The 12,054-nt window shown below is 56.3% G+C and overlaps 1 protein-coding gene across 7 annotated transcripts in view; it reads right to left on the reverse strand.

The window, feature by feature from the left end:
• Window positions 1-3,451: 3,451 nt before the first annotated feature.
• TOX2 (TOX high mobility group box family member 2) overlaps window positions 3,452-12,054 on the reverse strand; it is a 134,977-nt gene continuing 126,374 nt past the window's right edge. For 5 of the 7 annotated variants that reach the window (XM_047853256.1, XM_047853255.1, XM_047853257.1 and 2 more), the window contains 5 exons: window positions 11,260-11,499; window positions 8,643-8,870; window positions 8,117-8,197; window positions 7,044-7,439; window positions 4,338-6,349 (listed from right to left, as the gene is read on the reverse strand). In XM_047853256.1, coding sequence (XP_047709212.1) covers window positions 5,969-6,349; window positions 7,044-7,439; window positions 8,117-8,197; window positions 8,643-8,870; window positions 11,260-11,499 — 1,326 coding nt within the window. In that variant the 3' untranslated portion in view covers window positions 4,338-5,968. Of the gene's footprint in view, window positions 3,826-4,337; window positions 6,350-7,043; window positions 7,440-8,116; window positions 8,198-8,642; window positions 8,871-11,259; window positions 11,500-12,054 lie in introns of those variants that run through there. The other 2 variants (XM_047853261.1, XM_047853260.1) reach the window with 2 other exon arrangements.

Below are 12,054 nucleotides of genomic sequence, written 5' to 3' on the forward strand. Positions count from 1 at the left end.
CACAAGCACACCGCACAGACGGGCACCCCGCAGACCTACAGGTGCGCAGCACAAGCCTGCAGATACAGACACACCACACGTGCACACCTCGCCACCCTACACACAACCCACACACAGGGGCACGTTACCCACGCTCACACCACCTCCGCATGCACGACACCCTCAGCCACCCCCACCGTACAGGGAGCCCGGTTGGCCCAGACCCCGGCAGGTGAGAACATGCACTGCGCCTGAGGTTCACCTTCAACCTGAGGACAGCCGCCCCTGTTCCTGCCTCTGAGATCCCCACGCAGCTCTGTGGACTCAGCCTCAGCTTCTTCCAGAGAGAATTCTTTGGGATTCACAATCACAGAGAATCACAATCACAGAGCCACGGCCTCTGGGGGTCGTGAATCAGGAAAGCACAGCACTCTAGAACCACATGTCAGTGCTCTGGCTCAGTCCCGGTCACTGGATGGGGCGCAGCCCAGATACCGCCTCCCCCAGGAAGACGCTGCGGACCCTGGCTAGCCTGGAGGCCCCTCTTCTGCCTTCTCCCGGCCCCTTTTCGTACTCGTCACATAGTATTGTGAATTTTATATTTTTATGGTTTATAATATACACTTATACTTTTTTTTTTAATTTTTTTAATGTTTATTTATTTTTGAGACAGAGAGAGACAGAGCATGAATGGGGGAGGGGCAGAGAGAGAGGGAGACACAGGATCGGAAGCAGGATCCAGGTTCTGAGCCATCAGCCCAGAGCCCGATGCGGGGCTCGAACCCACGAACAGTGAGATCGTGACCTGAGCCGAAGTCGGACGCTCAACCGACTGAGCCACCCAGGCGCCCCTATACACTTATACTTTTATAGCTATTACCATTTTCCTTCTCTGCTACCACAGCTAGGGAGCTCCTAGGGGTGGAATCTGTGTGTGATTCCCCAGGCATCCCCGGTGCTCAGCTGGGGCAGAAAGTAACCGCTCACCTGTTTTTAGTCTTGCTGAATGAACACACTGAATTTCAGCACAGTGGACTCTTTTTTTTTTTTTTAACTGTTTATTTTTGAGAGAGAGACAGAGTGCCGGCAGGGGAGGGGCAGAGAGAGAGAGAGAGAGGGAGACACACACAGAATCTGAAGCAGGCTCCAGGCTCTGAGCTGTCGGCACCGAGCCTGACGCAGGGCTTGAACCCACGAACCGTGAGATCTTGACCTGAGCTGAAGTTGGATGCTTAACCAACTGAGCCATCCAGGCGACTTGTCTTTTTTTTTTTTTTTTTTTTAAGATATAACTGGACTGTTGACCATGATTAGTTCTTTTTTTTTTTTTATCAAAGTTCATTTATTTGAGAGAGAGAGAGCGTAAGAGCACATGGGAGGGGCCGAGAGAGAGGGAGAGAGAGAGAATCCCAAGCAAAGCTCCACACTGTCGGCACAGAGCCTGTCACGGGGGGCTCGAACTCATAAACTGCGAGATCATGACCTGAGTTGAAATCAACAGTCGCTTAGCCGATTGAGCCACCCAGGTGCCCACATTGTGGACTCTTTAATTAAAGAGTAATTGGAAGGCCCCTCCATGCCGTGTTGTCCATCTTCCAATCTAATGTGGAATCCCAGGGAGGGATTAGTGCTGGACACTCTTGGGACCAGCCACCCCTTCCTCTGGGGTCTGGAGGCTTGGCCTTTGCCCAAGCTGTGCCTCTGCTGGGATTCCAGTCTGTCTGCAGGAGGAGGTGGAAAAATCTGAAGCAGGTGCATGACACCTGGAAGGGTCGGCTCCATGGACAGGGCGGATGGGCTGCAGGGGCTGAAGGTCCTTACAATGTCAGGGGCACCGCTCTAAGGTCCAGATGCAGACTGGCGTTGGCAGATTGGGGGTGCCACCGGACAACCCCTGACATCTGCAGGCAGGGTATTTAGACTCCGCTTGGGCATCTCGGAGCGCCCGTTGCAATGGAGAGGTCAGCCTTGGCACGTGGACACCTCCAAAGGCCAGGGCAGCAATGGGGGGCCGGCAAGAACCTGAGAGCTTTACACTCATTATTTTGGGTTGTCTGTGTGGATCCCAATGACACTGTTTTCTCAAATGTAGAAGCAAGAGTCGAATATTAAACTAAGTCATCACCGTGTTACTGACAAGCTCCACACAGGAAAGGAAATTGTAACCACATGAAATATTTATGCTTCGCATCGCAATGATGCTACTGACATGACAGCATGTTGTTTTTGTTGTTGGTTTGGTTCTCTTTTTTCTTTTTCCAAAGTGGATTACAAAATGCCCTCCAGTAAGGAAACTGCTCACAGAGAGATTGCGCCCCAGCCCCGGGGCTGTTATCTGGGAGAAGGGAGGTGACGGTGATGGGTGGTGGCAGAGGGAGAGGCCCTGAGAGCCTACGGGGTGGGGGTGGGGATGGGAGGGCTCCTCTATACCAAGAAACCGTGATTTTTCCAGATACAGTTAAAATAGTCACATAATTGTTACTTTTTTTTTTTTTTTTGGTATCACCACTGAACATCTGTTGGGAAATCTGGGTTAGACGCCCTTGTCTGGGCTGCCCCTTACATTCAGGTTGGGAGCATCCTCAGGGCTCCCCGAACCCAGCTCTCGCCTCCCCCAGGCAGATGCGCCCTGTGTGGCCAGCCCCCCCGCCCCCGTTGACCGCCATCGTCACCAGCAGGCGTGTGTGGGCGCCACTGCTGTCCTACTTCTGCAGACGCGACACGGAGGCGCAGTCGTCCACACAGACCCTCCCCTCCGGGCGAGTAAACGGCAGATGACGCTGGGCCCAGATCCCGCTGACGTCGAGGGCAGAGCTGCTGCCACAAGGCACCTCGGAAGGCCTGGGTCTGGCTTGCCAAGCACATGAAGGAACAGACCGAGTTTCAACTTTTCGGAAGTTTTATTAGAAAGGAACGGAGAGAAGCACTGGGCGCCGGGACGGACACCCGCCAGGGCCAGGGAACAGCTGCAAACAACACTAAGAACCAAAACCCAAACCGAACCCGAAAACCACACACACTTGATGATAGACTGCATTTCTGTTCTCAACTTTTCTCCATAAATAGACAAAGGTCGGTGTTGGCAATTTTAAATAGACGGACGTAGGGTTAAGAAAAAAAGCGCAACGTCTCCCAGTGTGGCTACAAGTCGTCCGGCACGTGCTGTACAGGCGGGGAGCCGGTTTGGCCGCTGCTTGGTGCACCTCTCCCATAAGAGAAGACTTAAACAAAAATGTGTTAAGGGTCATAGAAAATGGTTGTCACCTTAAAAGGAAACTACTCCCCTCCCCCACAAAATAATCTCACAGCTGTCTTCACGGTTCTAAAACACTTAGTCAACTACTTACGTGGAGCCAATAGTCTAGACGTTTCATAATCTTTGTTCACACTGTAAAACCGCATGTGCACGTCTGTGGCCGGGCGGCCCCGGGCCCGTGCATCTGGGGGTGGGTTTCTGTCAGAAGGCGACCCCTCCGGGGGCAGCCCACGTGAGCCTGGGCTGGGGCCAGACGTCCAGATGCAGAGTATGGCGTGCAGGGCGAGGAGCGGGGTCCACGGTAACCCTGGAGCAAGCAGGTCGGGGGCAGAAGGTTCCTGCAGGTTCTTTGGGCTGGCGGCGGGGCGGCGGGCTGCCTCTGCAGAGTCTGGTGTGAGGTGGAGGAAGAGACGAGGCCCCGGGGCGTCCGTGTGTCACTGCCGTCTCTTTCCGGTCACCCCGCTTCCTGCCAAGGCTCCCCTTCTGCTGTGGGCCCTTCAGGCTCGGAGCAGTGCCCCTCCAGCAAGCCTCAGGGAGGAGAGGGGAGGCGGGATTAGGTGAGGTAGAGCGATTTATCCCTGGGGAGCAGGCTGGGGAGAGAGGAGGGGCTGTCAGAGCGGGGGGGGGGGGGGGGAGCCCAGCCAGGCGCCCTCCAGCTCCCAGGGACCTGAACGCACGCACGGCCTGGAGCGGAGGGTGCCAGGCCACCTGTTTGCTAGCCTTCACCCTCACCCTGGATGCGCTGCCCCTCTGGAGACCACTGGTCCCTCCCTGATGGGCCACCAGGCAGAACCAAATTCCCCTCCTGGAACCCCGGCTGGGGACCATGAGGTCCTCAGCGCTGGGGGAAGGAGGCTGCGAGCGCCTGTCCTTCAGAGAAGGTGTTCCAACCACACCCCAGCTCTCAGGTCCGTGTGGAGTCGGTTTCCATTTGTAAATTCCACATGGAATCCGAGGAGGGCAGGAAGGTGCCTTCTGTGTTTTTAAAATAGGACGCTCAGGGCGCGTGGGTGTCTCAGTCAGTCAGGCATCCGACTTCGGCTCAGGTCATGATCTCACGGTTCATGGGTTCAAGCCCCGCATCGGGCTCCATGCTGACAGCTCGGAGCCTGGAGCCTGCTTCGGATTCTATCTCTCCCTCCCTCTCTGCCCCTCCCCTGCTCACACTCTGTCTCTTAAAAATCAATAAACATTAAAAAAATTTTTTTACAAATAGGATGCCCATCTGTGAGAGCGGGAGACCTTGAGGGCCTTGTGCCAAGTGACATAAGTCCGAGAAAGATGAGAAAGACCAGTATCAGATGATCTCACTTACATGTCGAGTCTAAACAAACCCCAAACCAAGCTGATAGACACAGAGAACAGACTACTGGGTGCCAGAGACGGGGGGGATGGGTAAAATGGGTGAAGGCTCCAAAGGTATAAATAAACTTCCAGTTCGAAGTTAAGAGAGTAGATCTGAAAGGTTCTCCGGACAAGAAAAGAATCTGTAACTCTGAGTGGCAACAGATGTTACCTAGACTCTCTGTGGTGATCATCTCCCAGGAAGCCCAAGTCTGATTCAGTCACTCTGTGGTACACCTGAAACTAATACGCCAGCTCTACCTCCACTTAAAACATAAGTAAAATAGGGCACGGCTGTGGGCTGCCCTCCGTGTTGGGGGGAAGCTCAGACGCGTTCCCTAATGTCCATCATAGAGCCCCCAGCCCCACACTCTGACTCTTGGGAAGGGAGCCCGTGGAGGGAGGGTCTGCACCTGCCCAGGTAGGGGGACAGGAATTCCCGCTGAGCGCAGTCTGCCCACCCAGGCAGAGTCTGTGGCTGGGCACTGGCCCTCAGCAGCGGGGCACGAGCCCTGTCTGCTCGCTCCCTGGCGGGCTTGGCCCGGTGAGGAACAGAGAGGCCGACAGCCAGGCTTAGGCGCAGCTGGAGCCTGGCAACAGAGAGCACCTCCTGTCCACCAAACATGACCATCCAGACTTTCCAGGGTGTGGGGCTGCTGCTGGGACCACATACCCAGGGTGTGGCCACAGGGTTAGTTCTTGCCAGGGGATGGCAGTCAGGGCTGGTGGGTAGAGGAATAAGGTGCCATCCGTACCCCATTTCCCTTTCTGAAATGAGGGGTCATTGTCTCTTGGGTCAGGAAGACCTTCTAGAGGAAGGAAAGTTAGCGTGGCATTGACAGGCTAAGAGGCTGAGAATGAAGGATGGGAGGGGAGGTCGGAGAACGAGGTTCACATGAGGACCAGGGACCAGCCAAGTCGGGGGGGGGGTGTCAGAGGGGGTGCTGGGCTGCAGCGGGCGGTAGGGGTACCAGTAAGGTCTGTGGCTCCCCGTGTTGGCCCCTTGGCCCTTCTTGCTCGTGCCTCCCCCAGACCCCCTCTCCTGCCCTCCCCAGAGAGCTGCCCGGGGGGGGTGGACGAGACCTGTCTTGCCTGGGGGCCACACCCCCTGGGGCAGCCCAGAGCCAATGGCTGACAGACATGGGTACAAAAAGCCCTAACCTCAGAGCGGGACCAAGTTTGCTGGGCCATCTGTGGCCGAGCTCCGAGCTCACGGTGGATCAGGCTGAAGTGAGTCTGTGGCTGAGCTCTCTCAGCTCCCTCCGGGGCCCTGTCCTGCCCCTCTCCCTTCCCTTCTCCCACAAGCTCTCCCTCGGCACCATCGAAGGCACCCGCATCAGCTCTGCTTGCAGGGAACCTGACTGAGGACAGAGGAGCCATCGGTGAGTGTCACATGGTGGCACCGGTGAGACAACCAGGACGGAAGGAGGAAAAGGAAGACTGAAGCTGGCCCCGTCTCCCAGGCCCTGGCGTCAGACCAGCGGAGTCCTTCTGGGGTCTTGCTTCGTCCTGTGTCTTCTCGCAAGACTGCGGGCACCCCCGGGGCACTCCCGCAGGGCTGACAGTGACCCGCAGAGCCTTGCCCCTCCCGTCCCCTGGCAGCCCCGGGGCTGCGGCGGAGGCCAGGGCGAGGACCCACCTGCACGTGCTGACGCCACACTCCGCGCTGGGGTAACTGCTGTCCCAGTCTCCGCTGCTGCTTGGGGGATTGGACGGGCCGGGTGAGCGGGATCCGGACCCACTGGGGAACTCGGAGATGTGAGGGAAGTCCTGCCCAGGGGAAAGGAGGCAGGTGAGCAAAGGGGAGAAAATGGGGTGCACATCTCCAGCAGCGAGTGGGGGATGGGAACTCTATGTGCCTGAGGGTGTTCACGGAGACACTTCCTCTGGCCTCTACAAAACCTCCACTCTGCCTCTCTGCCCGGAATGCTTCTTCCTTTTCCCTAGTGGAGCACCTTCTGGAAAATTCAACCTTTCTCCTAGCTGCATCAGCGGGGTGAAGGACTCTTGCTTTCGGGGCCTTTCTTTTTCTGGCCTTGGTTTCCCAGTCTATAAAATGGAGTTATCGTGCTGAGCCACACAAGTCTCGTAAGAGTATCTGTGGAACAATCAGTGGGGTCAGACTTTGAAGGCGCTGGGGAGAGTCAGGGGCTGGGGCTGGTCTGGCAGAAGCTGCATGACTTTCAGCCCCTCGGGCCAGAGAGCAGAAATGGACAGAGGAGAAGAGGAGGGCCTGGGACATCCTAAGGATCCAAAGCATCTGTCTGGGAACTTGTCAACTGTTCACTGTAGCCGGTATATCTCGGGGAAGGTATGCTAGAGCCAGTTCATAGATGTGACTGAGGCTCAGAGAGAGGTAAGGAGCCTAGGTTGGTGAGGGGCAGGGCCAGTATCTGAAATCCCAAGCCACCTCCCTTCCCCACGAGGGGTCCTGAAGGGCATGTTCCTACTGGGCCGTCCTTACCTGTGGTCCTGGAGGTGAGGGGCTCATAGCCAGCTGCACCTGCAGTGCCATGGGGGTGGGCAGGACAGGAGCCTGGGGGGCTGGAGACATGCTAACAGGCGGACTGAGGAGGGCACCCTGGGCATGGGGCGGCAGCGGCAGCTGCTGGTGCAGTGGAGGGCTGAGAGGGAAGGAGGGGGGCGGTGGCGGGGACGCGCTGAGGCCAGGCAGCAGTGACTTGGAGCTCAGCGTCCGGGCAAGGCTGGCGGGAGAGGCCCCGCTGCGGAAGGCCTGCAGGTCCGATGGCGTCAGGAAGGAGGCCAGGCCCGGCATGGCATAAAGGGGCTGCTTGGGTGGCAGCATTTTGGCCGGCGGGTTTGCCTGAGTGCCCTTGGTCTCGCTCTGGTCTGGGGAGCTCTGCAAGAAGACAGACACCAATTATTCTGGGGAAGATGGATAAGCCAGAACTTGGGGCCATGAGACCAGCGGGGTCTGCAAACCACTGCCATGGCCCCTGGCTGGCTCTCTGAACCCTTGGCAGGGAGCTATGGGCTAACCGGAGGTAATTCTGGGTCCTCAGTGCACTTGGCTCTGACCATCCAACCACCTCCTGCACTAATCCCTGGGGTTTCCCTGCCCATGAGGCCCATACTCCTCAGCCTGGCCCGTGAGGCCAGCACCATCCAGCTGGGACATCCTCTATTTATGCTCCTCTACGGCCTCTATGCCTTTGCATGTGCTGTTCCCTCAACTTGGAACACCCCCCTCCCTCCACTTGATGCTTTAGGGCCTAACCCACCTGCCATGTCCTCTAGGATAGCTTTCAGACAACGCCCCTGTGCTCATCATGTCAGGCAAGTTGCTTAACCTCACTGAACGCTGGGTTCTTGGAAGAATTAAATGAAACAAGATACATGTAAAGTGCTCAGCATGAGCGCAGCACATAGTAGGCACAACGGAGAAGTGACCACATTGGTCTTATCCACTCTCTCCACAAACTATAGCTCTGACCGTTCCCATGGGCCTCAGTTCTTGCTCTATCCCTTGGGGGGTGCCACCCTCATCACGGCCGGGCCCACGGTCCAGGGTGTTACCTTGGATACGAGGCTGGCCCTGTAGGCTGCCAGAGCCTTCAGATACTCCTTTTTTGCTGCCTCGGTCTTCCTCTTGTAGGCCTGAAAGATTCAAGACATGGGCAACACTGGGGAGGGCTCCGGCGATCAGCCCGAGGTCCCGAAGCTGGTAACTGGAATCTGCCTAGGGCTGGTTCTGCTCCCTATCCTCCCTGGACGCCCAAGAGAGGAGCCATGGGCACATGGTAGGTAGGAGAGGAAGCTCTGGTCTGGACTCCAGACTCACACAGTTGGAGCGACAAGACGGATGGAAATGCTTATTCATGTTTTACAGATGAGGAAGCCGAAATCCAGACAGTTAAGTCACTAGAGAACGCAGCTGGCAAACAGCAGAACTGGAATAGCTTCCCAGCTTACAGATGGGCAAACTGAGTCCAGGAAAAGACCTCCGTAAGAGCGTCTTCCTGGTTTCAGACATTCCAAGTCTGTCACTGGCTCCAGGGCCTCAAAGCCTCGAGGGACGGTCCCAAAAGGGACAGAGACTCACCTGCTTCTGCTCCTCTCCCAAGCTGTCCCACATAGAGGCCACGATTTTGGACACATCTCCAAAGGTGGCACTGGGGTTCTGTCCCTTGATGGCGGCCTGAGTGTCTCTGAAGAAGAGCGCATAGGCCGACACAGGCTTCTGAGGCTCGTTGGGGTCCTTCTTCTTCTTCTTCTTTGGGTTCTTGGTCTTTTTTCCTGGGTCAGCCGAGGGTCTCTTCTCTCCGGACATCTGCACAGGTGAGAGGAGTCAGAAAAACAGAGAAGCTGGGGGCCTCCTGTCAAAGGTTACCCACCCCAGCCTGAGGCAGAGGGGACCTTCCTCAGCACCCCACCACCTCCCTGTCTGACTCCATGCATGCATGGGCAGTGGTGGGCTGGCCACCACCCTGGGCTTGAACACATGGTCATGCTCCTCACTCTCTAGGTGAGGGAGGCAACAGACATACGCACAGGCTGGGTAGGAGCCAGGAACTCCGGGGTTTGTGCTTAACTCATTAATGAAAATCAGCAAGGCAGCAAAGTTGATTCAAAGAAATACAAGCAAAACTGCCCTACAGAGTAATGAAACTATCGCTTTGGGGGCTTTTAATCTTTTCTACGGGGCAGAAGTCATTTGCATCTCTACAGGGAAAAATTAATTTGCCTTGTAATCAGAGGAAAACAGTTTACATCTCTACCACTTCTTTCCCAAGTTAACATCTGACTTTACAGGGTGTAAAGTCCCCTAATGGATCATGAGTAATGAATCACAACAGCGGCACATTCTCCCAGAGGACCGGTAATTCTGGAGCAAGCCTGCTGGACAATGCTGTGGTACGCCACTGAAAGAGCATGCAGCTGTTGTTCAGGGCCCGATTTCCAAGTTTTATATATATTTTTCTTAACAGCTCTCCTTTCTTGTGATCACAAATCATCCCCAAAGGTGATCCTTAACCACAGAAGATCAGTGTCTCCGGCCAATTTTCAGGTGTGCAACTTGGGGCAGGGGGCATAGTCCCCGGGGGCCCTGTGACATGGCTGGATGGGAAAGGGGTTATGTGACTCGCTGGGTGTGGCCTCACTCTGGACACCTGGCCTTCAGGAGCAATCAGACTCCAGGACTGCAATCCCGTGAGTGTCGGACTCAGGGCTTGCAGGATGGGTACAGTATAGGGATGCTCACCACAGACCTCAGCAGGCCCCCAAAAGGACCCTTCAGGCCACACAGGAGGGACCAGGAACTTTGGTCAAAGGCCCTGGATCCTGCAATGAGGACTGTCAGCCTGCACCAAGCAGATGAAAGTGACGCCGGGAACTGATAGGGAAACCGTGGGCCACTAGACAAGATTCAGGCCTCCGAGTCTGCAGGACAGTGAGGGGCAGTCTGCAGCAGAGCCTGTTCTGTTCCTGCCTCTATGTGCAGCTGGCCACCCTCCGGGCCCGGTCGTGTCCACCCCAGGAGAGGCTCTAGCAGGAGGAGGGATGCGATACACCGCTGGATGAGGAAGAGATGACAGGGCACTACAGGTGGCCAAGAGCACATCAGCTGGAGCCAGACTGTGACCACCTCAGTCTGAATCCTGTTTTGGTGACGCTGGAGAAGTTACACAATCTCTCTGGGCCTCAGTTTTCCCATCGGCCAACGGGAGACAGATGATGGCACCTACCGCCAGGACTGTGGTGAGGATTACATGGCTGCATACTTGTTATGTGCTTAGAACAGCGTCTGGCCCCAAGTGTCCGTTAAATAAAAAATAAAATAAAAACGGCTCCTGTCTGGCCTACGGCAGAAACCAAATTATCCTGAGGATGAAGCTGAACCGGGTCCAGATGCGCCTCCCCCTGCCCCCCCCCCCCCCGCCCCGCCCAAGCCCAGGAGGTCAGGGTCTCTGCTAGAGGGGACAGGCGCCATGGCTCCTGCTCCCAGGCGTCTGCAGGGCCACCGTGTGGAAAGGGGTGAGAGGCCCTTATGAAGAAGGAAGGGAGGCGGAAGTGGTGGGATCAAGTTTATTCTGCCACGGGCTCATTGGGAGGCTCCCAGTGACAGCTTCCATCCTGGGCCCTTCTGGGCCTCTGTTTTCGGCCCCAGTAAAACAAGATGCTTTCCAACAGCCAGGGGCATTTGTCAGTGCGAAGAAAGGACAAGCCTGGACAGCTGGTGACCTCTCCCCTCCGACCTGTTCTTAAGAGGCAGGACCACCCACGACTCCAGGGATGTTGGGGGGGGGGCGTGTCCCCAGTGACTGGGGTGGTGGTGTTCGTTTTTAGTGCCCCATCCTGTGGTCAGTGTGGTCCAGAGATGCCTTCTGCTGGGCCACCCATTTTTATCAGCACATTTTCTCCTAAAAGGCCAATGTGGCCCTAAGATGTGACCCTGAGGATCTTGTCAAAGATGCTCAGCAAATTTAGCAGCTGAAGCCAGGTATCCCGAGTTCCAGTCACCACCATCCCCACTGCCCAGGCGTTCCAGCCAGTGGGCCCCGTTCTACCTGCTGATTTTCCTCCTCCGTGTCTTCCAGCAAAGGGTACAGTTAGACCCTTCTAGTCTTGTCTAGAGGTAGGTGATGCCAATTTCCACGCAGGGCCCACCCACTTGCTGACAGGAGGGCATCAGGGCTCTGCATCTCCACCCTCCCTACCTTGAAATGCGCTTCTGATTCCTCCTCCTGAGTTGAACTGGAGGGAGACGGCGTCGCTGACTTGCTCCCTGGGGGTGACGGGGAGCTGTGGGCGATGCCACTCCGGATGCCCATCTGAGAGATGAGCTGGGATTGGCTGAGGGCACTCATGTGGCTGGCCAGCATCGCCGGGCGGCCCAGGAGGGGCCCGGGCCGGCCCGAGTCGTAGGCAGCAACCTCCGAGTGGACCATCTCCTGGATCTAAGAGAATAGGACAGGGCATTGTGAGCTAGGGAGGACCCGCCGGCCACCATCACCTCTGCACCGTGGGACTCAGAGCAGCGGCATGCAGAGGAGAAGGCTGGGGGGCTCCACTCCCAGCTGGGCTTCCCCAGGCTCCAGCGGTGGGGTCGGGGGGTGGGCAGGGGTGAGATTCGGTGCACCCGGGGGCAGCCTGCAGCCCCCTGACGGTTTGCCTTCTGTTGACATTCACCCTGGACAGATGGTTAGCAGTTCAGCCCTCGCCAGAGAGCTCAGGCCAGCAGTGAATTGATCATTTTACTGATAATTTTCCATTTACTGATACTGAGTCCTCCCTCCTAGAACACAGTGTGTCTGTTCATTTACTTGCTATGCAGCGCTACAGCAAAGAGCACAGGTGCTGGAGGCTGGCTGTGTTTTGGATCCCGGTTCAGCCACTTCTAAGCTGCGTGACCTTGGCCCAGTTATGTAACCTCTCTGTGCCTCAGTTTCTTCATCCAAAAAAATGCAGATAATAATTAAAACTACCTTTTAGGTTTGGGTAGGACAAAATGT

Source organism: Prionailurus viverrinus, chromosome A3 (assembly GCF_022837055.1).
Source record: "Prionailurus viverrinus isolate Anna chromosome A3, UM_Priviv_1.0, whole genome shotgun sequence".
Lineage (NCBI taxonomy): Eukaryota > Metazoa > Chordata > Mammalia > Carnivora > Felidae > Prionailurus > Prionailurus viverrinus.